Consider the following 27,452-nt stretch of genomic DNA (forward strand, 5'->3'; position numbering starts at 1 on the left):
GGCTCCCCACTCGGCCTTTGCTAATGGGCATAGGGCCACAGTTTTTTCTATGTTGTTTGGCTGGAGTACGGCAGTTATTGTCTAAATTTTCTGTTTTGCTAGGCTGCCCCTTTCCCAGTCCTTTGACTAAAGCGAGCAGGATTTTCTTGGGGCTTTTTTTTTTTTTTTTTTTTTTTGTCTACATCCATTGGAATTTCCAATAGGTGAAGCTTCTTCATATCTCTTCCAAGTCTGGGATATATGAGGAGAAAAGAAAACCCAGAAAACTCACACGCTGTGTCATCTCACTGCTAGGCAGACCCCAGGCCATTCTGCCTTCTTCTCACCACCTTTCAGAGTCTTCTTATGTTTGTTTTGCACAGGTTTTTAGCTGTACTTAGCAGGAGGAATAGGGACAAGTACTTCTCCATTTTTCTGGACACAGAATCCTCTGGCTAATTTTAATATTGTCTCTCTTTATCACTAGTTTTGAACAACTTGATTATGATATGCCATGATGTAGTTTTCTTGCGCTTGGGGTTTTTATTGAGATTCTTGGATAGCAGGTTTATAGTTTTCATCAAGCTTAGAAAATTCTTGGCCTTTATTTCTTCAAATATTTTTTTTCTGTTCCCCCTCCATCTCCTTTACTTCAGGGACTCCAATTACCTATATATTAAGGTGTTTGAATTTTCCCCAGAGCTCACTGATGATCTTTTCATCATGTTTAAATTCTTTTTTACTCTGTGTTTCATTTTGGATAGCTCTTAGTGCTATGTTTTCTTTTTCAAGTTTGTTTTAAATACTTCTTTGGGGAGGGGACCTTACACTTCTACTCAATTAAGAGAGAGATTTTTACAATCCAAAGGTCTTTCATGTTTTTTACCCCTATAATTCACAGGGAATGGGTTCCAGCAGCTCAGGCTCCTTTCCACCGGTTCTCACAAATGAAGAACTAATTTCTCTGGGTGGAGCAGGCTGGTGCTTCAGCTGAAACCAAGTACCTTTCTCTTTGGCTTCTTTCTCTTCCTGATCATTTCCTTCACATGTTTCAGGAAGTCAGCTCTTAGAGTGCTGAATATGCTCAATATGTACATTTATTCCTTTGGCAAGAATCTTTCCCTTAACTTGTTTGTTTACAACAATGCCGGCAGCATGCTGGGTGACACTGTAGACTGTTGCAGTTTTGCCGCCAGAACAGTTGTAGGGCATTCCTTTTTGAACAGTGCCCATTTCCTTGATATCTACAATATCACCTTTCTTGTAGATTTGCCTGTTTGTGGCCAAAGCAACAACTCCATGTTTTCTAAAAGGCCTAGAGAACATACAGTGGGTACCCCTCTTTTGTCCCTTTATGTTGATCATTTTGGCAAAGTACCAGAAGATGGACGCTCCGGCCAAAACACTAGCGCTATGTTTTCAAATTCATTAATCTTTTCTTCTGGAACATTGAATCTGCCATTAATCCACCTAGTATATTTTTTATCTCAGACATTGTAGTTTATATCAAAAGAAGTTTGATCTGAGTCTTTTTTAGGTATCTTCCATGTCTCTACTTAATTTTTGAACACAGAGTATAGTTAATAACTGTTATAATGTCCTCGTCTGTTAATTCTAACACCTTTCAGTTATGAGTTCGTATTAAATCACTTGATTATTCTCATTATGGGTCATGTTTTCCCGCTTCTTTCCAGGCCTGGGTAATCTTTGATTAGATACCAGATCTTGTGACTTTTACCTTGTGAGTGCTGGATATTTTTGTTTCCATAAACATTACTGAGCTTGGTCTATGACGTAGTTAAGTTACTTGGAGACAGTTTGGTCCTTTTTGGTCTTGATTTTTTGATTCATCAGGCAGGCCTGGAGCACTGCTTGGGAAGAGGCACCGTTCCTGGCCTTGTGCAATCTCTTGACACTGTTCCCTCTAATTCTTTATGATGATTCTTTCCCTGGTCTCAGGTAATTGCCTCACAGGCATGCACTGCTCAGTACTCTGTTGCAGACTCGAGAGGGAACCGCTACAGAACTCCGAGTTCTCTTTCAGCCCAGGTCTCTTCTCTCCAGTACTGTCCCGCAAAGTCTAGCTTCCTCGTTCTCACTGGGCCCTCAGCTCCACCGCTCCAACTCCTGGGGTATGCTGGCTCCACCTCAGCCCCTCCTCCCTGTGCCACAGCCTACAAACTCTCTCAAAGCATTAAGCTGGGACAGCCATAGGGCCTGCCTCATTTGTTTCCTGTCTATCCGAGATCGCTGTTCTTCATTGTTTGAGGTCCAATTTCTTGAAAACCACTATTTCGTACACTTTGAGTTTTTTGGTTGGGTCATGCAGGAGGGTAAATCCTGTCCCTGTTCCTCCATCTTGTCCAGTAGCAGAAGTCCTCCTCTCCTTGGCATGTGGAAAGCGTGCCCCCTGACCTCTGCCTAAGTTATGTGTTCCCTATCTCCCTGTTTCCCTTCAGTCTCTCTGGCTGCCCCTCTGGCGCTCCCCACCCTTGCATAATGTGTTTCCTGACTGGGGTTTACGCCAAGCTCTGTAGTACATTCCCCCGGATCACACTCACTCCCACAGGTTCCATTTCTATCTCTATGCTGACCTCTATCTTCAAGCCAAACTAGAGCCCCAAGTTCCAGACTCTTATCTCCAACTGCCCACTCAGCAGCACCCCCTGGAATGTCTCACAGGCACATTAAATACAACCCATCCACAACTGAGCTCACATCCTCTCCCCAGACCTGCTGCCTCTCCAGAACCCGTCTCCATGAACGGCACTGCCATCTACCAGGCCAGAAACCTAGGACTCGGCCTTGCACCTCCTTCACCCTCACTCTCACCTCCTGTCATCACTGAGGGCTGTCAGCTCTACCTCCTGAATATCTCTGGACTCTCACCATCTCCACCGCACGCCACGCCACTATTGCTCTCCCCTGCACCACTCTTACCCAGACACCTTTCTCTGGAGGAGTGGCCAGAGTAAAACTACTCAGACGCAAGTCTAACCATGGTACCCCCTGTGAGGACCTTCCAGTGGCCTCCTGTGTGCTTAGATAAGGCTCAAACTCCTTGCTGGGACAAGTACAGCCCTTCATGATCTGGTCCTTGGACCTCTTGCCCAGAGCCCCCTATGTGTCTTCATTTGCCCGGGGCCTGGAGAGCTGGATTGTAACTGCCTGATAATTAAACCACCTCTCCACCAGAACGCCTATTCTCTGACGCTGGAGGTTACACCTCCCACTATCCTGCCCTGCGCCCAATACGGTGCATAAAGAAGGCAGGGCTGCTGAGACTGGGTGTAAAAGCTGGACTCGGGGTCAAGAACGCTGGTTCCACTACTCCCTGCCTGTGTCATCTTGAGCAAAACTCTTCCGGCCGCAGGTTCCCCGTATATAAAATGGGTGCAATCATCCCTCCTCTCCTCAAGGATATGTTAGAATCAGAAGACAAAAAGATTTGGCTATGTCAACCAGCGCGCTATAATTTGGTTTCTTCCACCGCATTTGCCCAGCAATCGGAACGCCGCCTGGCCTAGAAGCAGGGAGCACGCTCTCTCCGGTTCGCGCAAGCGCGGGGCACCGTGAGAGCGAGCGCCCGCGGCCTCACCCGCGCGGGCCCCGCCCACAGCCCGAAGGTGCGCCCGGGAGACAACCTACCCTTCAGCGCTGGGCCCGCCCCCTCCGCGACTCGGCGCCCGGGACGGAGCGCGGCGCCCTGCCATTGGCCGTCGTTCTGTGACGTCACCAGAGAGCGCCCGCCTCTGCCGACGTCTTGTTTCGAGGAGCCGCCGGGAGCGCTGTAGCTGTAGTTCTGCGGGCGGGTCGCGGTCGGCGGGACGTGATAGCAGTGCGTCGGCGCCCGCTGACCTTAGACCCCGGGCCGGCTGCCGCCAGGTAGGTTGGGTGCAGGCCAGGCCGGGAGGCGTCCCCGCACGAGGCGACGGGGCGCCGGGCCTCGCTTTCCCTCCCGGCCTCCCGCTGAGGGCAGGACTGGACCAGGTCCCCGGCCGCTCCGACCACGGGACGAGGCGGCCGCTCGTGAGCGCCCACGGAGTGCAGGGGACTAAGCTGGGCTCATAGGGAAACCGAGGGACTGGCACAGGGTCCCAGGCGACTAGTCGGCGGGACGCCGTCCCACGTACAAACTCAGCTCTCAGGCTATTGTCGCCTCACCTCGCTGCTCTTTGCTTAAGGACCCCTTTTCAGAGTTGGATTGAGCTCGGGCTCTGTTACAGAAGCACCGCGGCCACTTTCTGACTGGTACCTTGGCAGGTGACTTCTCTTCTTTAAGCCTCCGTGTCCCCCTCTGTAAAACGGGGTGCAGTGCCTGGGGGGGATTGCTGTTGGACGGAATGAGAACCTGCCTGTGCCTGTCATGTGGGAAGGGCAGTTAGTGGAGCCCGGGGTTATGTTGGACAGCAGGTGACCAGCCTTATCCCTGAGGCAGCAGCCAACGGGCAACCAAGTTTCCCTGAGCATGGCTGAGGGCAGGCAGGGGGTCTGGGGCCTCTAGAGGATCTCCTGTTGGAGGTCCCTCCTTCTCACCACAACCTTCTGGGCTCAAGTATCCTAGGGGAGGTGGGGGTGGGAGTGAGCTGAAGCTGGATTATCTTGTTTGCACAACACCTGGTTTCTGAACCAGGAACGTCGATGTCACTGGACTTGGATTCAAGTCCCAGCTCTTTCCCCTCCTGGGGACTATGGGCAAATCCCTTAACCTCTCTTAAGCCTTAGCTTTTTCATCTGTAAAATAAGACAGATGATTCCTTCCACAATTGTCAAAAGAATTAAATCAGACATTGTAGATAAAGCAATTAAAAAGGAGACCTGGCATTCAGTGGAAGCAGCTACTGTTATTTTAGCATGTGGAGCGTCTGAGCGCATGCACTTGGGCTTGAATGGCCTTTTGACAGTGGCATGGTTGAGCTTGTGTAAGACAGGAGGGCAGGAGGCTTGAAGCCCCTGTTTTTCTGGTCCAACTCATCTGTCAGCACAGTGGTCAGATCAGTTACCTGGTCTATTGAGTCTTGAACTGAACAAGGCAGATTGCATGGTGGGGGTGAGGATCAGGAGTCTGGGACTACCTCCACATGCCTGAGCCTCAAGGGCTGTTTTTCAAAGCAAGGAACCATGCAGGGGAGGGACTGTTTGGAATGGAGGCTGGACTTAGATTAGAAACAAAACAAGACAAGAGAATGGGGTTTGTCTTTGAGTGGAGCCTGGAACTCAAAACAGGACTTGAGCTCTGTGATTTGAGGAAGGAAGGCACAGCCACACCTCCTGAGGCTGACAATCACCAAGCTTTCCCAAGTAGTGAAAAGTCAAGCCTCTGCTTCTGGCATTTGTTCATTCAGTAGAGAGTAGCTGAGAGCCTTCTGTGTGCCAGGCGCAGTGCTGGGCACTGTGGACTCAGCAGCGAAAAAGACAGATGTGGCCCCGGAACCTGGAGGGGTGACACCCCAGTGATGCCTTTCAGGCCTAGGCCCTGCCCTTTGCAGCCTCTTCCCTCAGGCAGCCTGTGCTCCAGCAGGAGAAACTAGATAATTAGTGACTGGAGAGGCAGGTGGGGGCTGCTCTTAGAAGGCTGGGACAGCCTGATAGGGGTTCTGGCTTGGCAATGTGAGTAGTGAAAAGCATTTTAAGTAGGAGGGTAACAGGATCAAATTGGCATTTAAAAAATTGCTTGTGACAGCTGTGAAGCCAGTTTCACCAGTGGTCACTTGCCCATGCTGGGCCCTACTCTTATCGAATTCCTAGTCCTGCTCATTTTAGCCCAGGCCAGCTTAGCTCAGTATTACTTCCTCTAGAAACTAGACAAAGGCAGGACCCTTGATCGTCACAGCAGTCGTCCCAATTGCTGAATCTTACTCGCAGCATCAGTTGTTCACATCAGTCTCCCCTGCGAGCAGGATGGCAGGGCGGAGCACGCCTGATCGACACTGTTTGCCCAGGTACAGTGTAAGCTTTCAGAAAGCGCTGGTTGGAGGAACGCTGGAATCCTGGCACCAGCTTAGTGCCTGGCGTGAGGTAGTCGCTCCTCTAGAAAGGTTTCATTACATACATTGAATTGAGCAAAAAATCACCTTGTAAAGTGTAAACATAAATCTGAAGCACTTCCTATGTGGTGTGCCAGGAACGCCTGATGGGCGAAGGGGCTTGGGCTGCAGCTGGCGGAACTGTGGGGATCCTGATGATGGTTCCCAGCTCTCTGTACCCTAGAACCTGCTTTTTTCTCCATAGACTCTGATGCTGGTCTCTGGTGGAAGGAGGTTGCTCACCGTTCTGCAGGCTCAGCGGTGGCCCTTTCAACAGTCCAGAGACATGAGACTGGTGCAGTTCCAGGCACCCCACCTGATGGGACCTCACCTGGGACTGGAGTCAGGGAATGGTGGAGGGGTCATCAACCTCAATGCCTTTGACCCCACACTGCCCAAGACGATGATGGAGTTCCTGGAGCAGGGAGAGACCACGCTCTCAGTGGCGAGAAGGTAAATCAGCAGGCAGCATTGTCCTGCAGCAACTACCCTGTTCCCCCTCTCCTACCTCCCATCCCCATCCCTGTCCTGGGAAACAACCAGCATGGAGCTCTTTTGCAAGGGAGCAGGGTAACCCCACCTCTTCTTTCTCAGCTGTTCTCTTAGTGAAGAGCCTTAGAAGTCTTAAATGACAACATCCTCAGTTTACAGAGGGGGAAACTGAGGTCCAGGGAGGGTGATTAACTATCCTGAGGCCATACACTTGGTGGTGGACCCAGAACGCTGCTTCATCACACTGCCTTCCCCAGAGGATTAAGTTGCTGCCTGCCTGAGGAGGCTGGGACCTGGGGTCCTAAGAGACATCTTGGGAAGCTGGGGGAGTGATTGGACTCTTGGCTCCTTAGAGGAGAGAGGACTGCCAAGAGATTTTATTAAAGATGGTTCTTGGGTTTGGGCTAGATTAGATAGGGACTTCCCTGAAGCCAGGAGCCCTATGGAATCTGGTCTAAAGACGTTGATGAACAGTAAATTAAAAACCACTTTGAGATATCATTTTCACCTGTTAAACTGGCAAAAATACAACTGTTTGACAGCACACACTGTTGGTAAGAGCACGTTTCCCATACTGTCACATTCTCCCAAGATTGGAAACTACTTCCACGTCCCTCATTAGGGAATTGGGTGTATCTCTACAGTGCAGTGATATGCAGCCATACGAAAAAAAGACAGAGCTATGTACTGTTATGGAGAGGTCTTCAAAGTATATGTATATATATATTTAAAAGCTATATATGGTGTGCTCTCATTTGCGTAAAAAGAATGGGAGGAGAAGAGCATACATGGGGTCATTGTGAAGAGCTACACAGGACCACAGTGGTTGTCTCCAAGGATGGAGTGGGGTGACTAGGAGAGGGGGTAAGAGGAAGGACCTCTGTTATTCTCATTTGCACCTTGTGAATTCCCTTACATGGACATGTATCACCTAAGGGGGGAAAGGAAATCAGCACTGGATAAATAATAAATAGTGCTCTGATATCAGAGGGCAATAGCTGGGCTTGATTTTCACACTGACTCTGATGGTCGATAGATCTAGAAAATATATTTTAAACAGCAAAACTTGTAGCTGCTGTAGGGTCTCCCCAGCATGCCCCAGGATTGCTGGACTCCTCCCAGCCAGCCCCTCTCTCCTGCTCTCGTCTCTGCAGAGCCCTGGCTGCCCAATTACCAGTCCTACCACGGTCAGAGGTGACCTTCCTGGCCCCAGTCACGCGGCCAGACAAGGTGGTGTGCGTAGGCATGAATTACGTGGACCACTGCAAAGAACAGAACGTGCCCGTGCCCAAGGAGCCCATCATCTTCAGCAAGTTTGGCAGCTCAATCGTGGGGCCGTACGATGAGGTCGTCCTCCCGCCAGAGAGCCAGGTCGGTGCCTCCCCACTGCCCTCCCCAGTCACAGGGGCCCATCACAGGGCACTCAGTGCTCAGCGTCCAGCCTAAAGGAGCCACCTGTTGCTCAGTAGTGCATTAAATAGAAACTTCAGGGGATTATACAGTAATAAGACTGGCCTCAGGAAAAAAGAAATTAATTAGGAGAGAGACCTTTCCATTATTCCCATTTGGATTACAAAAGTACTATACCTTCATTGTAGAAAATTAATAAAATTCAGCATGCATCTTCTAAGAATAAGGACAATGTCTTACATGACCATAATATCATCATCACAACTGAGAAAATTAACATGAATAATATCTAATATATAGTCCAATTGGGTATATTCCCAGTTGTCCCCAAAGATGACTTTATTTTGGATACTGTTTTGTTTGGTTTTTGTTTGTTGCCCGGGATCAATCAAGGCCACACATCGTATTTGGTTATGTCTCTTTAGTGCCTTTAATCTAGAACAGGGATCCACAGACTTTTTCTCAAAGGGCCAGTTAGTAAATATTAGGCTTTGAATGCCATATAGTGTCTGTTGCAACAACTCAGCTTTGCCACTGTAGTCTGAAAGCAGTCATGGCTGATACAAAATTGAATGAACGTGGCTGTGTTCCAGGAAAACTTGATTTTCAGAAACAGGCAGTGAGCTGGATTCAGCTCACAGGCAGCCCATAGTTTGCTGATCTCTGATCTCAAACAGTCCCCCTGCCCTTTTCTATCTTTCATGACACTGACTTATTGAAGAATCCAGGCAAGTTGTCTCGTAGTAGTATATCCCACACCCTGGATTTGCCTGGTTGTTTCCTCATGATTAGATTCAGGTTAAACATTTTTGTCTACATGGGTGTCTTAGTTCATGTAGGCTGTTACAACAAAATGCTACAGACTGAGTGGCTTATACACAACAGAAATTTATTTCTCACAGTTCTGGAGGCTGGGAAGGCCAAGATCAAGGCACCAACAGATTTGGTGCCTAGGGAGGGCCCACTTCCTGGTTCATAGACCGCTGTCTTTTCACTGTTTCCTCACATGGCAAGCAGAAGGGGCAAAGGAGCTCTCTGGGGTCTCTTATATGGCACTAATCCTATTCATGGGGGCTCTGCCCTCATGACCTACTCACCTCCCAAAGGCCCCACCTCCTAATGGCGTAACATTGGGGGTTAGATTTCAACATAGGAGTTTTAGGGGGACACAAGCAGTCAGTCTTATAGCAACAGATGTTGTATACTCACGTTGCATCCCATTGGGAGGCTCATGTCAGGTGGTCCGTGATCACTTAGTTTACTTGATGTTCACTAGATCTCTCTATTGTAAAGGTGCATTTCACTGTGGTAATTAATAATCAATCTATAAGGTAACAGTTTGAGACCATGTGACTATCTTATTACCACAGCTTTTCATCCAGGGATCCTCTGGTCATCCTTACTTGAATCCATTATTACATTGGGGGTTAGAAAAGGTGATTTGTCTATCATGCCTTCTCTTACTAGCTAGCATTCTGTGAAGAAAAGCTGCCTCCCTCCTTTTTTTTTTTTACCCCTGTCCCCTTAGTATCACTGGGAATTCCTGATTTTTATTTTTATCCAATATGTTGTAATCTGTCATTTACATTCTTTTTGATATTCAAATGGTCTCAATTTGGCCAGTGAGGGGCTTCAAGTTGGCCCCCATCCCCGTCATTTTTTGAGCACTTCTTTGCTTTCTGGCCAAGACATTTCAGGCTCATCTTGTACTGTGTTTTGGATCTGGAATTAGCCATTTCTCCCAAGGAACCCGGTTCTTTCTAGTGGGGAGCCGTGCAAGAGACCAAGGGGTGTCAGGTGTGTTCATAGCAACTCTGGTTGTTACTGTTAGAAAGAGCAGCCAATTTGAAAGGCTAAATTGTATCTATTTTGTAGTTGCACTTTGCTGATTATGGGAAAGGCTGAGCATGTTTTCATTTTTTGTGGCCCTATGTTTTCTTTTTGTGAATTGTTTATTCAAGCCTTTCGCCCACATTTATTTTGGCATGTTGATCTTTTTCTTATCATTTAAGTGAGTTAATGAATTAAGCACTTAGCATGGTCCCTGGCACACGGTAGGGTTAGCTATTATTACTTGGTATTCATCCTTTTTTGGAAGTATCAAGAGTGACTTCTAAACTCAGTCCCCCAGACTAGCGTTGCTCCCCTACGTCACAGTGGGGAGCTGTGCCTGTCTCCAGTGGTGCTGCTTGCCACTGCCCAAAGCCTATGGGTCTACAAGTCACACCTCTCCCCTCGTTCACTCCACTCTGGTTCTTGGTGATTACAAATGTGGGCCAGCAGTGACCCCCGCATTAGAGGCCCAGGCCCTGACGCACAGTGTGCAGTGCCTCAGCACAGGAAAGGGCCCCAGAGCCAGGCAGTTCACTGCTCCTGTCCCACTCTACAGCAGGTGGACTGGGAAGTGGAGCTGGCCGTGGTCATTGGAAAGAAAGGCAAGCACATCAAGGTGAGGTGGAAGGGGTGGTGCCAGCATTGGCACACTCCCTGGCATTGGGAAGTAGTTCGCACTACCTGCTTTGGCACCTGCCTTGCCCCTCGCCCACCAAGTTAGGCTAGCTCTGCCTACTAACATGGGATAAAGGCTTTGTTACAGGGCTTGGAGTCACCGTGATCTAACCTCCAGTCTGGCCAAATCCCCTGCCCCCTGTAGGCCACAGATGCCATGGCTCATGTGGCCGGCTTCACTGTGGCACATGACGTGAGTGCTCGTGACTGGCAAATGAAACGCAATGGAAAGCAATGGCTGCTGGGAAAAACCTTTGACACCTTCTGTCCCCTGGGCCCAGCCTTGGTGACCAAGGACAGTGTAGCAGGTAGGTCTCTAACAGCCCGTGATGACTCTTCCTGCCCTTGCACAGATATATCAGAGTAAAGAAAAAGCAGTGCTCAGGAAGTGGGTGTTTGGCGTGGGCTCAATGCAGAGCACCCCCACCCGCGGCTGCCTTTTGCTGATTCCTTAGACAGCAAGTCTCTAAACCTGGGCCACAAGTTCTCAGCAGGCCTCCCTCCATTTCCCCTCACCCCCTAGAGGACCACAACCCCAGAGGTGGTGAATCTGCAATTGTGAAGTAAATTACAAGGAACAGTGCTCCCTGATGGGTGGGCCTGGCTTCCTCTAGCCACCACCATCTGGGAGAGTCTAAGTTGGAAGGAAGCAAAGCTGGCCCTTGAGCACCAGAGAATGGCTATCACAAAGCCCCTTCATTTTCCACACTAAGGGAGCTGGAGAGCACCAACAGGACCTTGCCCAGCCAGTGTTACCAGGGCAGCACCAGCTACAGGCAGCAAGAGCACAGTGAACCAGGAGGAAAGACGGCAGGTCAGAGGGCAGGGTGCTGCCATTCAGTTGGGGGCGTGTCCAGGCAGTTCAGCCTGACACCACCCTATGCAGTAGTCACTGAAGTTAAATTGTGTTCCAGATGCTCTAAGGGGTGTACTTGTGACTGTGTAAAACAAAAGTTAAGATAAAAGAGCTGGTTAGCCAGGACACTATTATGGGTAAGCCATTCCCTGCCAGCATCAGGTGCAGGAGGCTTCATTGCCCCTGCTCATGCTGTTACCCTGTTGCTTTACAGATGTGAAGTCATTTTTAGATCTGCAATTCTCAGCCTCTGCTGTGGACAGAAGTCCATTTTTTATGGCAAAAAACTGCCATTTTTCTCTTCTTCTGGAGGATCTGGGACACAGTCTCTCCTTAACTCACCCAGCTGACCACTGGCAGGTGCTCTGATAGGTGGTAGATACAGACTTGAGGAGGCCAATGTCCACATAGAAAGTACCAGAGTAGGGAGTGCTGAGTCTGAACAAGCAGAGTGCCAGGAGCATGTGCAGGGAGACCAGCAGACAGCCCTTTCACCCGGCAAGTCACAAGGCCTCCCTGTGCTTTCATTTTCTAGCTGAGTGTAGGGGGAGGTTTGAGATAAACAGGGAGAACCCCAAGGTGTTATTTTTGCATTTCAGATCCACACAACTTAAAGATCTGCTGCCGAGTGAACGGGGAGGTGGTCCAGAGCAGCAACACCAACCAGATGGTGTTTAAGACGGAAGAGCTGATAGCCTGGGTGTCCCAGTAAGTGGAATGGAGCCCTGCCCCACACACCCACCTGAGGCTGAGCTGAGCCCTCCATCCCTGGCTGTGGCCACCTCAGCCCCTGGTCTCACCTGGCCCTTTTTGCCCTAGGTTCGTCACTCTCTACCCAGGGGACGTCATCCTGACGGGGACTCCCCCAGGTGTTGGTGTATTTAGGAAACCTCCTGTCTTTCTCAAGGTAGGTTGACTAAAAGGAGGAAAGGGAGAAGGACCCAGAAGGCCTGGCAGGCTTGGCTCAGATTTGAGAAATCCCGGCCTGTGTATGTGCAGAAGTGTGTCAGACTAAAGGACTGACACCCTCGCGGCCTGCTCTGTTGCAGAAAGGTGATGAAGTCCAGTGTGAGATTGAAGAACTAGGCATCATCATCAACAAGGTGGTGTGATGGCTCCTGCCACAGGCCCTGGACTTAGGAGGTGGGTGCATCCATTCCCACTCAGCCCAGCACAGGGAAAGGCCATGCCCCCGTGAGTCTCCCTCTTCCAGGAGCTCTCCTCAATAAACTTCTCAGGCCAAAGCAACTTGGCTTCTGCTCCTGTTTGTCGTCTTTTAGGGTATGTTTCAAAGAGCAAGATAGGGCATTCTCATGGGGTGGGTAGGGAGAGCGCACACGCACACGCACACACGCTGCTGGGCTTGGAAAAAGAGGACTCATCCAGTCCCTTCATTTATCACACCAAAGGATGGAGAAAGCAAGAGACAACAAGGGACAATCAGACCTCAAAGATTTTATAGTCCAGCTAAGGGTCTGCAGCCTCCTCTGTCTTCTGGCCCCGGGGCACGGCTGCGTTCTAGGGCTGAGATGTCTCAGCGCAGGCTCCACCTCACAGTTCTAGCCACAAATGAACTGCCGAATGAACTGTTCCAGCTTTTCCTGATTGTCCCAGCTGGCAAACGTAGGAGACAGGTGGAGCACGGGGCCTGCAGGGCTAGCTGTCTGCTGTAGTACCTGGGCCGTGGAGAAAGGCTGTGAGCACTGCATGGGGGCTGTGCCATCCCCCGGAAAACTGCAGTGAGACCTCTGGCCCCTTAGGCTTCAGTGTTTGAGCGCAAATGCTGCCTCTCAAACTCCTCCCAGTAACCCACCTGGACGAAGGATGAGGCAGTGGTTTGGGAGACCAAGAGGGGCAGGAAAGCCATCCTACCTTCTCCAACTACCATCACACCTATTCTTGGGAGACACTGGGTAAATCCCAGAGTGGCACAGCTGGGCTTCCCTGAGCAGCTTTATCAGGGGGTGGGACTGGGGATGGGAGACAGGAGAATGGCGAGACTGGCCCCTCTCACCCCCAGGTCTCTGAAGGTCCAGATAGCACTGATGGCTAGATTTGGGTCCACACACTCTGGAGGGAAGAAAGAAGTGAGGGCTATAGGGAGGGCAGAGAGCCATTGGGCACAGGCTTCTCTCTCTCTCTTATTGAAAGAAGTAACCACCCAAGGATAGGGCTCAAGACTGGACCTGAAGGCCCTCCTGTACTCTGCAGCCGTCCTTCCTGGAGTTGGGCTGCCACTGCCCAGCAGGGGGCAGCAGCAACCAGCAAACCCTCCCCTGCCTCCTGAGAGCCTGGGCTGGCTACTTGGGACTCACCGAAGAACCCTTCCTCCTGGGCAGTGGCCTGCAAGAACTGGAACAGCTGCTCCGTGTAGCCTGACTCTGTGGGAAAGAGAAGACCTAGGCCTGGAGCCCCGCACAGGCAAAGCCCCTGCCCTGAGCTCTCAGCCTCTCCCTGAGGACACCAGAGAAGTGCAGGTCTCACCAGTATCAGGCAGCTGTCCCTGGTGGAGGAAGGCGGCAGCCTGTGCGAAGGCCTTGAGCAGTGGGCTGAGCAGGCGGCAGAGAAAGAGGAAGAAGTCGGGGCAGCGCGACTGTTGACTGAGCTGGAGGAGAACAGATCAGGGTGAGGGCAGCTCCCACTGCCTCCCTACTGCCTCCCTCCCCTGGTGGCTTTTCCCAACGCACCCTAAAGTACCGGCCCTCAGCCTCCTCGAAGTCATCACTGTCACTATCAGTGAAGTCCCCACTCGGTTTCCACAGCAGCCTTGCGCTCAAACGCTGTCGTCCTGTGTCGCAGGCTGGCCAGGAGCCTGGGGTCTAGGGACCATGGGAGCCATTGGTCCCTGTCAGGCTGGCCAAGGTTCAGCTCTGAGCCCCCCAGCCAGGTACATGGCTGACCAGGCACATGGAGGTGAAACCAGTAAAAGCAGGCCTCAGGAGCCTAAGAGGACACCCGGGGCCATGCCAGACCGTGGCACCTGCTGAGCCAACTTGCATGGTGAAGGGAAGTGGGCACCCACCCTCAAGGACCACAGCCATGTGGACAAGAAATGTGGGGGACGAGAGGTGTGCAAAGAACCTCAGAGGTACATTTGTCCAGTCCTGTCATGATAGATACACATGGGTCAGGGCACATGTGGTCTGCCAGATCTGAGGGTGGACATTGGCAGAGGCAGGACCCAGGCTTCCCTGTCTGCTGGGTAAGGGGGCTGCCCACCCCCACAGCACACGTGGGGCAGAGGAGGAGCCCAGGGCAGCTGTCACTCAGGGTGGGAGGCTAAAGGAGGCCAGGCCCCAGGCAGGGGCTTTGTCTCCAGCTGCCCTGCCTACCTCCTCAGCAACCAGGAGCCCACACTGGATGAGACGGTCCAGCACCTCCTGACAGTAGCAGTAGGAAGACTGGCAAGGCTGGGGAGAAAGAAGCATTCATGTGGCCTCAGGAAAGCCAGGCAATGACAGGGCAAGGCAGACCTACTTCCTCAGGAGGTCTTAGGAGGCTTGGGCAAGCATAGGCCCCCTCCTACAACCGAGAGGGGGATGCCCAGGACCAAGCTCAGCTGGTGGGAGAGGCCTGACCGGCAGCAGCAGCAGGTCTTGTGGCAGCAAGTGCAGCAGCAGCAGGATCTGGCGGTACAGCTCGTTCTGGCTCAGCAGCTCAATGCCCTGCAGCTCCCAGGGCCCCTCAGGTGGCACTCTGCCTGCCAGCAGCCCTCGCACAGCACAGGCTGGGGGAGGAGGCAGCCAGACGTGAGAAAGGAAGCTATTCCCCTTACCTCTAGACACATCCCACCCACCCTGAGCCCTCGGAACTCACCGCCCACGGCCTCACTCAGGAAGGCGGGCAGCAGCTCAGCGCTCAGGCGTGCGAGGTGCATGAGGCCTGGCCCAGGCCGTGGAACCACCAGCAAATCCCCTTGGCGGACGCACAGCAGAGCCACGTGTGCCCGCAGCAGGCTCAGTGTGTGCTGCAACAGGCACCGCAGCTGCCCTGAGAAGCCCACGTCAAAGCCGCGCAGCAATGTCTCTTCGGTCAGCCAGGAGAACTCCCCCAGGAGCTGTGACAGGAACACCCCCTGGTGGGCAGTGCAGGGGCTGAGCAAAAGGGCCACACCCTGTCCCCCCAGCCCCCTACCACACTGTGCCCTACCTTTGGATGCTTAAACAGCAGCAGTGTCGCCATGATGGCCGTGCTCATCACCGCCGAGCTCGCCACGCTGGCTGGGGCCAGAGGTCAGGGGATGCTGGTCAGGGGCCAGGCCCAGAAGCCTGGCCCCTCCATCACTCGGCAAGTATGGGCCAAGAACACTCCTCCCCTGCCTCCCTGGCAGCAGCCTCGCACACCACACACACACTCCACCCCAGCGAAGGGGAGAGCAGGCCTGGTCCTTGGGTGCCACCCTTCCCAGTGGAGAACTGGCATTTATCAAATACGTACTGAGAGCCAGGCTTTCAGTCAGAGTCCCACCCGCCAACACAGTCTCTGCCACAGAGGGGCACTTGAGAAGATAGTAATGATAATTTTGTTAGAGCCCGCTCTGTGCCAGACACTGTCTTAAGTCCCTTGCATGCATTATTCTGTTAACATCACCCCTATTTACAGCTAAGGAGACCAGGCTCAGAGAGGTGACATGATGAGCCCGAAGCAGGGCCGGTGTGACCTAGGGTAGGTGGCTTGGAACCAGGCATCTGCCCTCTGCACAGCTCACCCTCCGTGGTTCAGGAGGCCGTCAGTACACTCACTCACTGGCTCCCTCACGTGTTGCCTGACTGCCCCGCTCCTCAGGGGCAGAAGAGGGTTCCACTCCTCTTCACGTATCCCAGTGGCCACACAGGAGGGAGAGTCAGGTGCAGAAACCCACTTGGAATGGAGGGCCCTGACAACTGGCCAACCCAGAGAGAAAGGACTGCTCAGGACCCTCCCCCAATAGGCCCAGACCTAGTACCCCTCACCATTCAGGACGTGACAGCTCAGCCTCCTGACCAGGAGCTGGTCCTCCTCCTTGAGGGCCAGAAGGGGCCCAGTTACTGGAGCCCACTCCTGTTCCTTCTCAGTGTCTGGGACAGCAGTACTGGGATAGAGAGACAGATCACAGGATGAAGGAACCAAATCTAAAAACAGTCATGGGGAAACCCAGAGCTTTCTCAAAAGTGAGGGTGTTTCCCTATCCCAGCCCCAGGGCAGGGGATGGCTCATGTAAGCCCAGCCCCTTCCACGGTTGCCATTTCCCACACTCAGATTATAAGCAAGGAGGGGTGCCTGGCACTGTTTCAGATGACCCAACGATATTTGCTGAGGCAAGGCTAGAGCTGGTAATGAGTCTGTGGGTATGGGGGAAAGGGTGCCAGCTCACAAGCTGGGGCCAAAGGACTGCCTGCCTTGCCCCCGAGACCTACACACTCCCCTGCCCCTACCATTGGCCCAGCACGATGGGCTGCAGCAGCTGCTCCAGGGTCTGCCTGCTACCCCAACAGCTTCTGGCGTTGATGGTGTATTCCTGCCCAGGACAAGGGTCTTAGGTGGCCTGCCCTGGCCCACCAGGAAACCTGCACACAGCCCACCTGAGGTAGGCAAGGCTATCCCTGCAGTGACTTTGAGGACCAGGCTGCCAAAAGTCCCAAGACAGACCCAGGTACTCCCAGCTTTACCCAACAGGCTTCGTACCTGCAGGGAGAAGGGCTGGGCCAGCTGCACACGGACACAGACCCGGCGGCTACAGCCCCAGCCTCGCAGGCTCCGCAGGACAGCCAGAGCTCCTGTCCACAGTCCCAGTGGGGCTGAGGCCTGCAGGGAAGGAGGGGCCAAGTGAACCAGCTCGCTTGGGGCACTACTCTCTGCTCAACTTTATCTCAGCCCAAACTGGTACATGACCATGATCTCTCCAAGTTCATTTTCTCACCCATGAAACAGGAGAAATCCCTCCCTAGCTGGGTCTTTTGAGGAAGAAATGAGAGGGTGACTATAACAGCCTTGGCAGGTGCCACAGAATGATGATTATATGGGGCAGAATTCCTTTGCACCCCCTCCATGACCCCAGCCCTAAGGGGGATTCAGCCACAGGACACAATATTGTGCCTCCTCTCTGGAGACAGTGTCTAAAAGATGGAGGTGGAGTCCCAAGGAACAAGAGGGCCTCACGTGGTGTGCGTAACGTGGTGCATCTGGAACCAGGTCATAGGTGACGGCCACTGGCACCAGCATAGCATCTGGGACGATGCCCACCTTGACTGCCTGCACCACCAGTCCCAGCCAGGCCTGGCCCAAGGCTGACAGCCGAGGCCCCTGGGCCCCAGGGAGCTCCTCCAGAAAGATGAGCAAGGGCTGCCTGCTGACCAGCAGCTGCTCCATAGCCTGAAAGGTAGGTAGAGGAGGCAGGTGTCAAGGCCAGAGCAGCAACAGGCCCTGTACCCTGGCCTGGCCCCATACACAACCACTGGGCCACTCACCGCATGGACCACAGCCCTTGCAAGGACTCCCTCAGAACTGTCCAGGGGGAGGTTAGCCTCTAGGGGCAGAAAAAGTCCCCCAAGCTTCCTCAGCAGAGCTCTGTGGGGCAAAGGGCATGATGAGGGAAGGGAGGGGCTCAGGAGATGGGATGAAGCAGAAGGCTAGTGAGAGCCTCAGCCCAGCCAGGGCCAGCTGGGTCCTGCCTGAACACCCTGAGTCCAGGCATGGCCCTAGGGCCCACAGCTGACCCTCCATCTGAGCCCACAGGCTGGGATGGCAGAGGGTTTGGGAGCAGAGAGGCTAGCAAGAGGGCCTCGGGGGAGCTGCTGCCAGCACATCCCCACACATCCCTGCCCCAGCCTGGGGACTTCTCCCATGTATGTCTAGGGGTACAAGGCTTTTACCTGAGGGTTGGGGAGCAGGCACGGGGGTCCCAAGCCACACGGAGCACGCCCAAGCCCTGGGAAAGCAGCACAAAGGGCAGCAGGATCCCATCCAGGAGTGACTTGTGGGTAGAGAGGAAGACAACCGGCGAGCCCTGCTCCAGGAAGAGCCAGAGGGAAGTGCCAACCCGACCCCCACCCTGAAGACACAGGGAGCTGAAACCCTGCGCCTCCAGACCCAGGGCAGCCCCAGTGGGAGGGAGGGTTCAGCTGAGCAGTTCTTCCTCTGAGCACATTTCCCAAAAGTAGAGGAGCTCTGTCGACAACTTTTAAGGTAATGCGTTGACGTAATGGTTGTTAAGACCATGATGAAAAGACGTTAGAGGAAGCCCCGTGGGAGCAGGACCGTGAGACACGAAGAGAAGGTCGTCAAAGATCAGTGGATTTTTCCCAGCAGCTGAAGGGGCTGGTCCGAACTTAGGGCTCGGCCTAGCTCTGCTCCTCTGCTCCCGCCATCCCCATCCCAATGGAGGGTGGGCCTTACCGCCTGGGCGGCCTTGTGGACCATCTTCATCTGGCCCTTGTGGAGCTGCACATTCAGGAAGAGGCAGTTCAGGAACCGCAACAGTGCCCAGCTGAACAGCCTGGAGAGCGACACCCAGTCTGAGGTGTGCTAGGGCACCGCCCATGAGGCAGGGTCCCACAGCATCTCAGAGGGCTTCCCAGCACTCCTCTATGGTGGGCGCTATTACTGTCCCCACTTTACAGAAGAGGAAAGTGAGGCTCAGAGAGGTTACAGAAACTGCTGAGCAGTAGAGAGAGCTAAGAAGTGGTGGTGCTGGGACTGGAAGGCAGGCCCGACGCCAGAGCCTATGCTTGTGAGGTGCTGATACTCTCCCAAGACCTCATGGTGCAGCTGCCTCACATCAGCTTCAGAGCATCTCCCTGCCTCCATTTACCCCAAAGGAGATTAGAGGACCAAGACTCTCTCCAGGCATAACCTGGTCTGGTCTTTGCAAATTGCTGGGAAAGGTGAAATAAAAAGGGAGGAGTTAGTGATACAAGCAGGAAAGGGGATAACTGAAGGGGTCAAAGTCCCTAGGGAGGGCTGGTCCAGAGGCCCAATAGGGGGACTGGCTTTAAATGAGGATGGAAGTGGAGATGAAAGTAGCATGGAGACGTGGTGGACAAGCAGCATGTCCTCATCTGACAGCTTCTATTCCTCCAGGAAGCATGAGAGGGGGGCATCAGGTGACAATGTGTAAGGCTGAGGAGGAGCAGTCTGGATCACAGTCTCGTGCCCCTTTGAGAATCACACTCATAAAGGAAAACAGGACCAGCCAGTGTGTTTTTCTCTAGCAACATTTGGCTGCTTAGGTACAGAGAAGGCAGGTAGCTGGGTTCAAATGGAACCAGTTGTGTCCAAGTGACTTCTTCACTAGGACATTTTTATGATGATGGGCCCTGGAATCAAAGCTAGACCAGGAGGAAGGAGACAGATGGGGCTGATGGCTGATATAAAGGTGGTCAGGTCTAAAGGACTGGAAGCCAACAAAGTCAAAGAATTGTCGCGTGGAAGGCTAGTCAAGGTCACCAAGAACGTCTACTTCTTATCCTTGCTCAGCTGAGTTCTCAGCACTTTCAAGACAGCTGAGCCCGACACACGCAGCCCTGCGCCCTCTTTCCCTCAGTGACTCATTCCTCCCCTGGCTTTAAACATCATCTATACGCTAAAGCTTTTGCAAATGTACATCACTGGCCTCAACCTCTCTTCTGAGCTCCAGACTCATATAAGCAGCTGCCTCCTCAGTGTCTCCACCACTACGTCAGGTATCTGAAACTCTTTATATCCAAAACATCCTTTGTGGGCCAAACCCACTTCTGCCAAGCCTGCCCTCTCTGTCCACACCACCAGGTGCTCAGCCAGAAAGCTGGCTCTCCTGTGAGTTCTCCCTTTTGCCCTCACTGCCCCCACCCCCACCCTCTAGTCCATCAGTGTGTCCTGTTAATTTCACATTGGTCTCTCAATCCATTTTTCCAACCTCTACTGTCACCTCCCCATCCAAGCCATCATCACATCTCACCTGGACTAACAAAACAGCCTCTCAAACAGTCTTCTCTTTTCTGCTCTTGACCCCAATTAATCTTGTTATCATTCCTTGCTTAAAATCTTTCCATTGGTTTCTACTGCACTTAGAAATCAAATCCAAACTTCTTGTATGGCCCTGCATATCTGGTCCCTTCCACCTCTCAATTTCATCTCCAACAACTCTCTCCCTTACTTGCCAGCTTCCAACCACATCAGCTTGATGAGGAAACCTGGCCCTTTCCTGCGGCCATAGCTCATGCTCTTCCCTCTGGCAGCGCTGTTTCTCCCATCCATGCCCCCTCAAGGCTGGCTCCTTTCCCCCTCTTTCGTCCCTGGCTTACAAGTCTCTTCCTCCCCTCCAGGTATTCAGTCCTAGCCCTTGTTCTGTCCTTCTTGCAGCAGTGTGTATCTCTGTTCACTATGACCTGTGCACCCCTTCATCTTAAAGCCCTGCATCTAAGAGGAGCTCAGCCCTGTGCCAGATGAATGTGGGAGGGGACAGGTGACAACAGGATGAATGCAAGAGGAAGCATGGGGGCCTATAAGATCCCGGAACCAGCCACCTCTGCCTCTCTCCATCTCTCCGCAGGAACTTGACCAGGGGAGAGGAAGAAGGACGGAGAGGGTACTGGAGTCGGCCACAACCAGGGGTTACTGGGGTGACCCCCAAATTCCCACCTCCAGGACAGACAGACAACACAAAGGCCAGCAGTGGTGAGAAACTGGCCTGGAAGCTGGAAGCTGGCTCAGATCAAAGCCCCACCCCATACCCAACTGGTCCCACCAAGAAGCCAGCTGCCCTCAAAAGGTCTCACAGTGTCCAGATCAGGGGCTCCCTGAGGCCCTCTGGTAAACACACCATCTGGCTCCCCAGCAGGGAAGTCCAGTCCTTCCTCAAGCCCGGTCAACACTCACTCTCCAGAAGGGCAGAGGCCTCAGCCTAGGGACGAGTGCCCCGCAGCACGGAGTTACCTGAGCAAGAAGGGGCAGGGCGGAGCCTGGATGTGGTCCAGGATGCGCTGTACCTCCTTCTTCACAAGGCTGGGCACCTGGCCTTCCCCAGCCCCTCCTGGGGCCCTCCCTGAGATGATGTTCTGCACCCTGTCATATGGGAGGAGCGGTATCAGGCTGGGGCTGCCTAAGGTCTTTCAGGTCACTTCCTTCAGCCCCACAGACTCCCCAGGGCACAGCTTCCAGTCTTCACCCTCCATCTTTAAGGAAGAGCCCCAGGCAAAGCTAACATTGTAGAAGCCAGTCCTCTCAACCATCCCTGCCTTTGTCATCTCTTCAAGGATCCCAGAAGTGTCAGCCAGACCCCAGTTCCTGCCTTCTCACCCAGTGCTTTCCATGATCTTCTTTGGGGCATCCCGGCAGGGGGGTATGTGCTGTTCCAGTGACCACAAGAAATAGCAGAGCCTCCGAACCAGCCAGCCCCGAAACCTGGACACAGCCCCCAGAGCAGGGGGAAGATCTTTCAGAGGGCCCATCCCCTACTAGGGTCCACAGAGGACTATTCCATCGGGAAGGGATCACACCCCAGTCCCACGGCCTGGGAACACCTGAGCTTGGCTTATCACAGAGCAGGAAAAGGAAGAACCCGTCAGTCTATGCCCCATTCCCACCCCTCTCCCCACTGAGTGGGGTACAGGTTCAGGGCCTGACACAGTGGGAAATCTATAAATGCTCACAGAGGGAACTTTAGGAGAGCTCCAAGGCTACCTCTCCCTGCCTATGGCTTTGGAGCAAAAGACAGGAGCCCTTCTTTTTCCATCAGAGGAAGAAAATGACACCACAAAGCAGGGCCCCAGCAGCCCTGCTCCCAAGGACCCTGCCCACCACCCTGCCCATCCCCCAGCTCTCACTACCTGGTGTTCTCCTCCTTCACCAGGATCACATTGCAGAAGCCTAGATCCATTATGCTTCTGTGGAAGAGGGACTCCTGCCCGAAAGGGGGCAGGGACAGCATGTCCTTGGGGGGCCTTCACAAACCAGCAAAGGAAAGCCCGTGTTCTGTCTCCTGAGGTCTCTGCCTGATGGACTATTGAGTCTACCAGGAGATAGGATTATAGCTTAGCGTTTCCCAAAAGATCTGACCCCTATCCTAAAGCTCACTCAGGAAAAGGGTTCCATGGTCAAAATGGAAGGGCTGCATTCTCAACAGAATCGTCCTCTTGAAGGGTAGCATATTAAAGTCTCCGAGAAGTTCTCCAATTAACAACAGAGAACATGAAGCCTAGATCTCCACCAGAACCATGGGTCCCATCAGCACCAGCACATGGCATGAACGCAGAAGAGGTCTTTAAGCAGGTGCTGAGTGACTCTGAGTGGGCGGAGTCCCCTAAACTGAACAACAGGACTCATTCAGGCATAGACCCCAGCCCTCTGGCCACGCCCTACTTCCTCTCAGGCCCCTCTGCACTTCCCTACCCAGCCCTCCCAGGCCTGGAAGCCAGCCCCAGGCCAACAACACAACCAACACCAGTGCATCCATTCCCTTGAAAGACAAGAGCAGGCAGGTGGGCAAGGGAGGGCCAAGCTTGGAAAGACATAAAGGAAGCTGCTTCCCAGAGCTGTGGTTCCCAGAACCAAGCTACCCCAAGCTTGTCAGGGTGAGGCCCAGCCCTATGTCACTCACCCAGCTCTTAGGGGTGCAGGTCTGGCAGCAACGACCCACAAAGGGGCGATATTTCCCCAGGAATGGGGTGACAGCTTCCAGCTTCATCCCAAAGCCTGAGGACCACAGGCTGGTCTGGAAAGAGCAACAGGGAGAGATGAGAGGACTCAAAGTCCTTGGCAGAGGGAGGGAGGCTCCAGGAGTGAGGGGCACATGAGGGGAGGTGGGAGGGCAGAGGGTGTTCTGGGAATGGAAGGGGCAGCACTACCTCCTGGCCATTCTGGCTGCTCTTCTGCTGAGTTTGGAGTCTGGTTTCCAAAACGGTGTCCATGGGGTCTATAAGATCCGGGAACCAGCCACCTCTCCCTTGCTCCCTCTCTCCACAGGAACTTGACCTGGGGAGAGGTAGAAGGATGGAGGGGGTACTGGAGTCTGGGCCACAACCAGGGTTTACTGAGGTAACCCCCAAGTTCCCACCCCCAGAACAGATGGACAACACCCAGGCCAGCAGTGATGAGAAACTGGGCCAGAACCTGGGGGCTGGCTCAGATCAAAGCCCCAAACCCATACCTGACTGGTCCCACCAAGGAGCCAGCTGTCCTCAAAAGGTCTCCAGTGTCCAGATCAGGGGTTCCCTGAGGCTAACATGAAGAAGATTGGTTGTTTTACCATCAACACCCACCCTCCCATCTCCTAGTGCAGACGGGGGCTGTACTGGAGACTCAGACCCCTTCTGTGCAGAGGGAAAGAACAAGGCTGTGTTGGCAGGAAGGAGGTATGAGACTGCCAAAGGCAAACAGGACCATCGCCACAAAGCCACCAGTTCCTGCTCAGCTGCTCTTTTCCTTTGCACCAGAAGACCGCCCTTTATCCACTCAATTGTCACAGGAATGTGGGCCCACTACTAGATGGGGGACAGTTGGAGGGTCAGAACACAGAGAAATGCCACACAGACCTGTTCCCAAGGAATGCTCATCTGTTGGGGTCAAGAGAGACTTTTCCACAATTGATTCCCTCTTACAAAGCACTTGGCACACAAGATCCCACTTGGTATCTCCTCAGCCCCCTCCTTCCCACCACAATATTCCCCTGAACTAACAAACATTTATCTTCATAAAACAGCACTGAAGCCCTCCTGGCCCAGAAATTGGGCATTAAAAACCCCTCTACCCTGATCCCTGATCAGTAGGCTGATCCAGTTGCTTACGTTATCCTCCCCCACCACACAATCCACATGCCTATCTGCAGCACCTTCTCCCTTCCCTGCCATCCCATCAAATTCTGTCCACGGCTCTAAGTCCACGATGCCTCTGGATCGCCCTCTGCGTTTCTCCTCTCCTTGGTTCCCTCAGCCCAAGCTTGCTGGGCAAGGAGCCTCCTCCAGAACCGAGGTTTTACTTCCCCACATCACCTGCAAGTGTCCTGGGGGCAAGGGCTGCAACTGACTCTGTATGCCCAGCAGTCCGCCCTGCACAGAGGAGGGACCCAGGAAGTGCCAGAAGACTGACTGTCACTTCCTCTCCCAGAATTCCTAAGGCTCTCTCCTCCTCCCCCCAGTTTGTACATGCTAGAACCATGAAGCCAAGCGGTGCCAGGATCACGGTTCCTGCAGTGCACAAGCTCTGGCGGACTCATCCCAAAGCACTTCCTACTTTGAAGGCGTTCTCACAGCCCCATTCACAGACACTTGGCACAGGGAGCTCCCATGCCAAGGCTGAGATTTGGGGAGTCCTGCCTGCTGTGCAAGGAGCATGTCTGCTCCCCAGCCTCAGACCATCCCCACTCTCAAGATCTAATCCCAGGGCCGGCCCCTGGCTTAGCGGTTAAGTGCGCGCGCTCCGCTGCTGGCGGCCTGGGTTCAGATCCCGGGCGCGCACCGACACACCGCTTCTCTGGCCATGCTGAGGCCGCGTCCCACATACAGCAACTAGAAGGATGTGCAACTATGACATACAACTATCTACTGGGGCTTTGGGGGAAAAAAATAGAAAAATAAATAAAATTAAAAAAAAAAAGATCTAACCCCAAGCAGATCCGTGCTAACCCCAAAGGGGAGTAAAAGACAGGGCAAGGGGTAACACCTACTGGCCAACCACTCAGCTCACACAACCCAGAGGTCGATGCTGGGACATATCTTTCCAGCACCCAAGCCGCCAAAATGGGGATCTCTGTCAGTCTGTAGCTCCCGCCTGGACGCCCCCTCCCTCAGGACACCCAGAGCAGAAGTGACACAACGGCGTCCTGAGAGCCAAATGCGGTTCACCTACGCACTTTCTTTGGCCATACGATATTCCAGAACTTGTCAAATTAACATCAACATTTATAACTAGAGAGCTTGTTACACAAAAAAACCAGGGTTGGGGCTGGCCCGGTGGCGCAGTGGTTAAGTGTGCGCGCTCCGCTGCAGTGGCCCAGGTTCGGATCCCGGGCGCGCACCGACGCACCGCTTGTCAAGCCATGCTGTGGCGGCGTCCCATATAAAGTAGAGGAAGACGGGCACGGATGTTAGCCCAGGGCCAGTCTTCCTCAGCAAAAAGAGGAGGATTGGCAGATGTTAGCTCAGGGCTGATCTTCCTCACAAGAAAAAACAGGGTTACAGGGCCCGCCCCCGGGCCTAGTGGTTGAGCTTCACCGGCTCCGCTTCCGCAGCCCAGGCCGGGTTCCTGGGCGAGGACCTACACCACTCGCTGGTGGCCATGCTGTGGCGGTGACCCACGTACAAGATACAGGGAGACTGGCACAGACGTTAGCTCAGGGCTAATCTTCTTCAGCCAAACAAAAGGGTTTCCAGCGGCTGTTGTTGAAGAAAGAAAAAACCCGAGACCCGGCATCTGTGGCACGCACCGCCCAGGGCCTCAGCTGGCCGGAGCCGGGTGGCCACCGTCCCTGTAGCCCGCACCAGGTGCCTCGCTACCTACCACCACTTCAGTCACGCTTGATGCCGGCGCCTGCGCACATCTGAGTTCACAGCCCCTGATCAGAGGACACCAGCCACACCCGCTCCCCTGTCTGGAATGTCCGCTCCCACGAAGAACCACAGCTTGAGCGTGACCTCTTCACCCCTGGGCCCGAGCCGGGGCCCTCAGAACTCCGTCCCTCAGCAGACCACAGCAAACGTTCCATGAGCGGCCCCAAGACCGACGACAGGGCGCCGGCCCCAGCGGCAGGGTCAGACGTCGTCCTGGACACCCGCCCCGGGTCTAGGGTGACAGAGGCCAAGGAGCAAGCAAAGCTGCCCCCCAGACCACCGACCCCTCAGAGGGGCCCACTGAAGCGGCAGGCCCGCAACGAGGCGACAGGGCCGCTGCTGCGTCCAGTCCCCGCCAGCTCCCACAAAGGCCGTCGGGGCGGCTCCCAAAGCGGGGCGGCCTCTCGCCCATCCTGGGCCTGGTCTGACCTGTCCCTGAACGGGAGCGCCCTGCGCGGGTCTCACCTCACACCTGCCGCCACCTCGCGCCAAAGCTGCCGCCCAGTCGCCAGGCCGGAAGGCGCGGACCGGCAACTTATACGCGCCCGTTAGGAAGGCAGCCCTGATAGCCAATTGGGACGCGCGCTGGGCCCGAAGCCCCGCCCCCGTGGCGCCCCGCCCCACGCCGCGGTGCGCGTTGCGTGAACACGTGACCCCCGCCATGGGGCTGGCTGGCCTTCCTGTGTGGGCGGGGTGATGTGCGCTCCGCGTGGCAGCATGTGGCGTGTCCCTCGCCACGTCGGTGTGTGCTGGCCCCTGCTCGCCATCCAGGCAGACGCCACAGATGCGTGGGGGTCCCTGGTGATGTCCGCGAGACCCGGGGGTACCAGAGGTTGGACAAGGACTCGTGCGCAGGAAGGTTCTAATGAAAGAGGTTCCCAGGGTACACACGGTGCCATGTTAGAGTTTAGGGTCCTGCCAGATTGTGAGTTGGGAACACTTAGAAAAGAAAGAGAATCACCAGAAGCCAGTTTGGGGTCATGAAAAACAAGTCAGGTCTCCCCAGTGTCCTTTCCTCTGTTGATAAGACCTCTAGACCGTAGTCAGGGACGTGCTGCAGTCATAAAGTACCTGGGTTTCAGCTGGCCCTGTGACCAGTGTGTTTGTTTATTCGTGTGGTTATTTGATTAATACGCAACTGCTGTCTCGGCCCTAAGCTCCAGGTGAACTAAGACTTTATTGGTTCCTTCATCTTTTGACTGATCCCAGCATCCAGCAGGGGCCTAGCAAGTAGTAGGCAGGCCATATATAATAAATGAAGGATAGAATGACTGTGCTTTGTTCCTGCATAGCTCCCCGTGTAATAAGCCCACTTGACACGCCAGAGAATTCCACAGTTTCAGAACATTGTGACACATCATGCTCACTGCATGAGCAAAGGCACGTTGGAGTCTGGCTGGGCCCAAGAACAGAAGACTGGTTCACATCTCTCCCTTCTCCCTGACTCAACACCCCTGATGTGACTGCCCCCACCCTCCTCTCCAGGTTGTAGCCATCTCTCTACCTTCTTTGTGCCACTCTGTGTCCATCTACCCAGGCCGTATGTTTATGATGTCTGCTCACCTCACAGGTTTGCACTGCCCTTTCAGCACTTGCAGAATCCATTTTGTCCCCCCATCTTACCTTTCTGTTGTATCAGGGTACACGGGCCACAACTAGACCCTGAGATTTGAAAAAAAA

General features: G+C 53.7%; 2 protein-coding genes and 2 pseudogenes across 4 annotated transcripts; 2 read left to right on the forward strand and 2 right to left on the reverse strand.

Moving 5' to 3' along the window:
- Positions 1–874: 874 nt before the first annotated feature.
- On the reverse strand, positions 875–1,344 carry LOC101400988 (large ribosomal subunit protein eL21 pseudogene; annotated as a pseudogene).
- Positions 1,345–3,737: 2,393 nt separating this feature from the next.
- FAHD2A (oxaloacetate tautomerase FAHD2A, mitochondrial) lies at positions 3,738–12,548 on the forward strand. Of its 2 annotated transcripts, XM_004435808.3 has the most exons (8): positions 3,738–3,864; positions 6,211–6,458; positions 7,652–7,868; positions 10,297–10,356; positions 10,561–10,723; positions 11,871–11,979; positions 12,091–12,178; positions 12,321–12,545. In XM_004435808.3, exons 2-8 carry the CDS (start codon positions 6,217–6,219, stop codon positions 12,381–12,383), a joined length of 942 nt encoding a protein of 313 aa, XP_004435865.1. In that variant the 5' UTR covers positions 3,738–3,864; positions 6,211–6,216; the 3' UTR covers positions 12,384–12,545. The 2 variants fall into 2 exon arrangements, with proteins under 2 accessions (XP_004435865.1, XP_087282279.1); XM_087426153.1 differs by lacking the exon at positions 10,297–10,356 and having other exon boundaries at positions 12,321–12,548.
- Positions 12,549–12,633: 85 nt separating this feature from the next.
- Positions 12,634–26,263, reverse strand: GPAT2 (glycerol-3-phosphate acyltransferase 2, mitochondrial). 2 transcript variants are annotated; one of them, XM_087426152.1, is made up of 23 exons: positions 26,238–26,263; positions 23,375–23,445; positions 23,073–23,199; positions 22,826–22,939; positions 22,056–22,129; positions 21,526–21,630; positions 21,163–21,291; positions 18,646–18,745; positions 18,123–18,256; positions 17,718–17,817; positions 17,410–17,622; positions 16,936–17,055; positions 16,686–16,768; positions 16,224–16,342; positions 15,421–15,491; positions 15,088–15,346; positions 14,850–14,998; positions 14,604–14,681; positions 13,959–14,090; positions 13,756–13,876; positions 13,587–13,652; positions 13,286–13,341; positions 12,634–12,947 (listed from the first exon to the last, which is right to left on the reverse strand). In XM_087426152.1, exons 3-23 carry the CDS (start codon positions 23,133–23,135, stop codon positions 12,831–12,833), a joined length of 2,403 nt encoding a protein of 800 aa, XP_087282278.1. In that variant the 5' UTR covers positions 23,136–23,199; positions 23,375–23,445; positions 26,238–26,263; the 3' UTR covers positions 12,634–12,830. The 2 variants fall into 2 exon arrangements, with proteins under 2 accessions (XP_087282278.1, XP_087282277.1); XM_087426151.1 differs by lacking the exon at positions 12,634–12,947 and having other exon boundaries at positions 13,332–13,652.
- LOC101401253 (S-phase kinase-associated protein 1 pseudogene) overlaps positions 25,926–27,452 on the forward strand; it is a 61,432-nt pseudogene continuing 59,905 nt past the window's right edge.

The sequence above is a fragment of the Ceratotherium simum genome, chromosome 40 (assembly GCF_057802395.1).
Source record: "Ceratotherium simum simum isolate JZ-2026a chromosome 40, ASM5780239v1, whole genome shotgun sequence".
Lineage (NCBI taxonomy): Eukaryota > Metazoa > Chordata > Mammalia > Perissodactyla > Rhinocerotidae > Ceratotherium > Ceratotherium simum.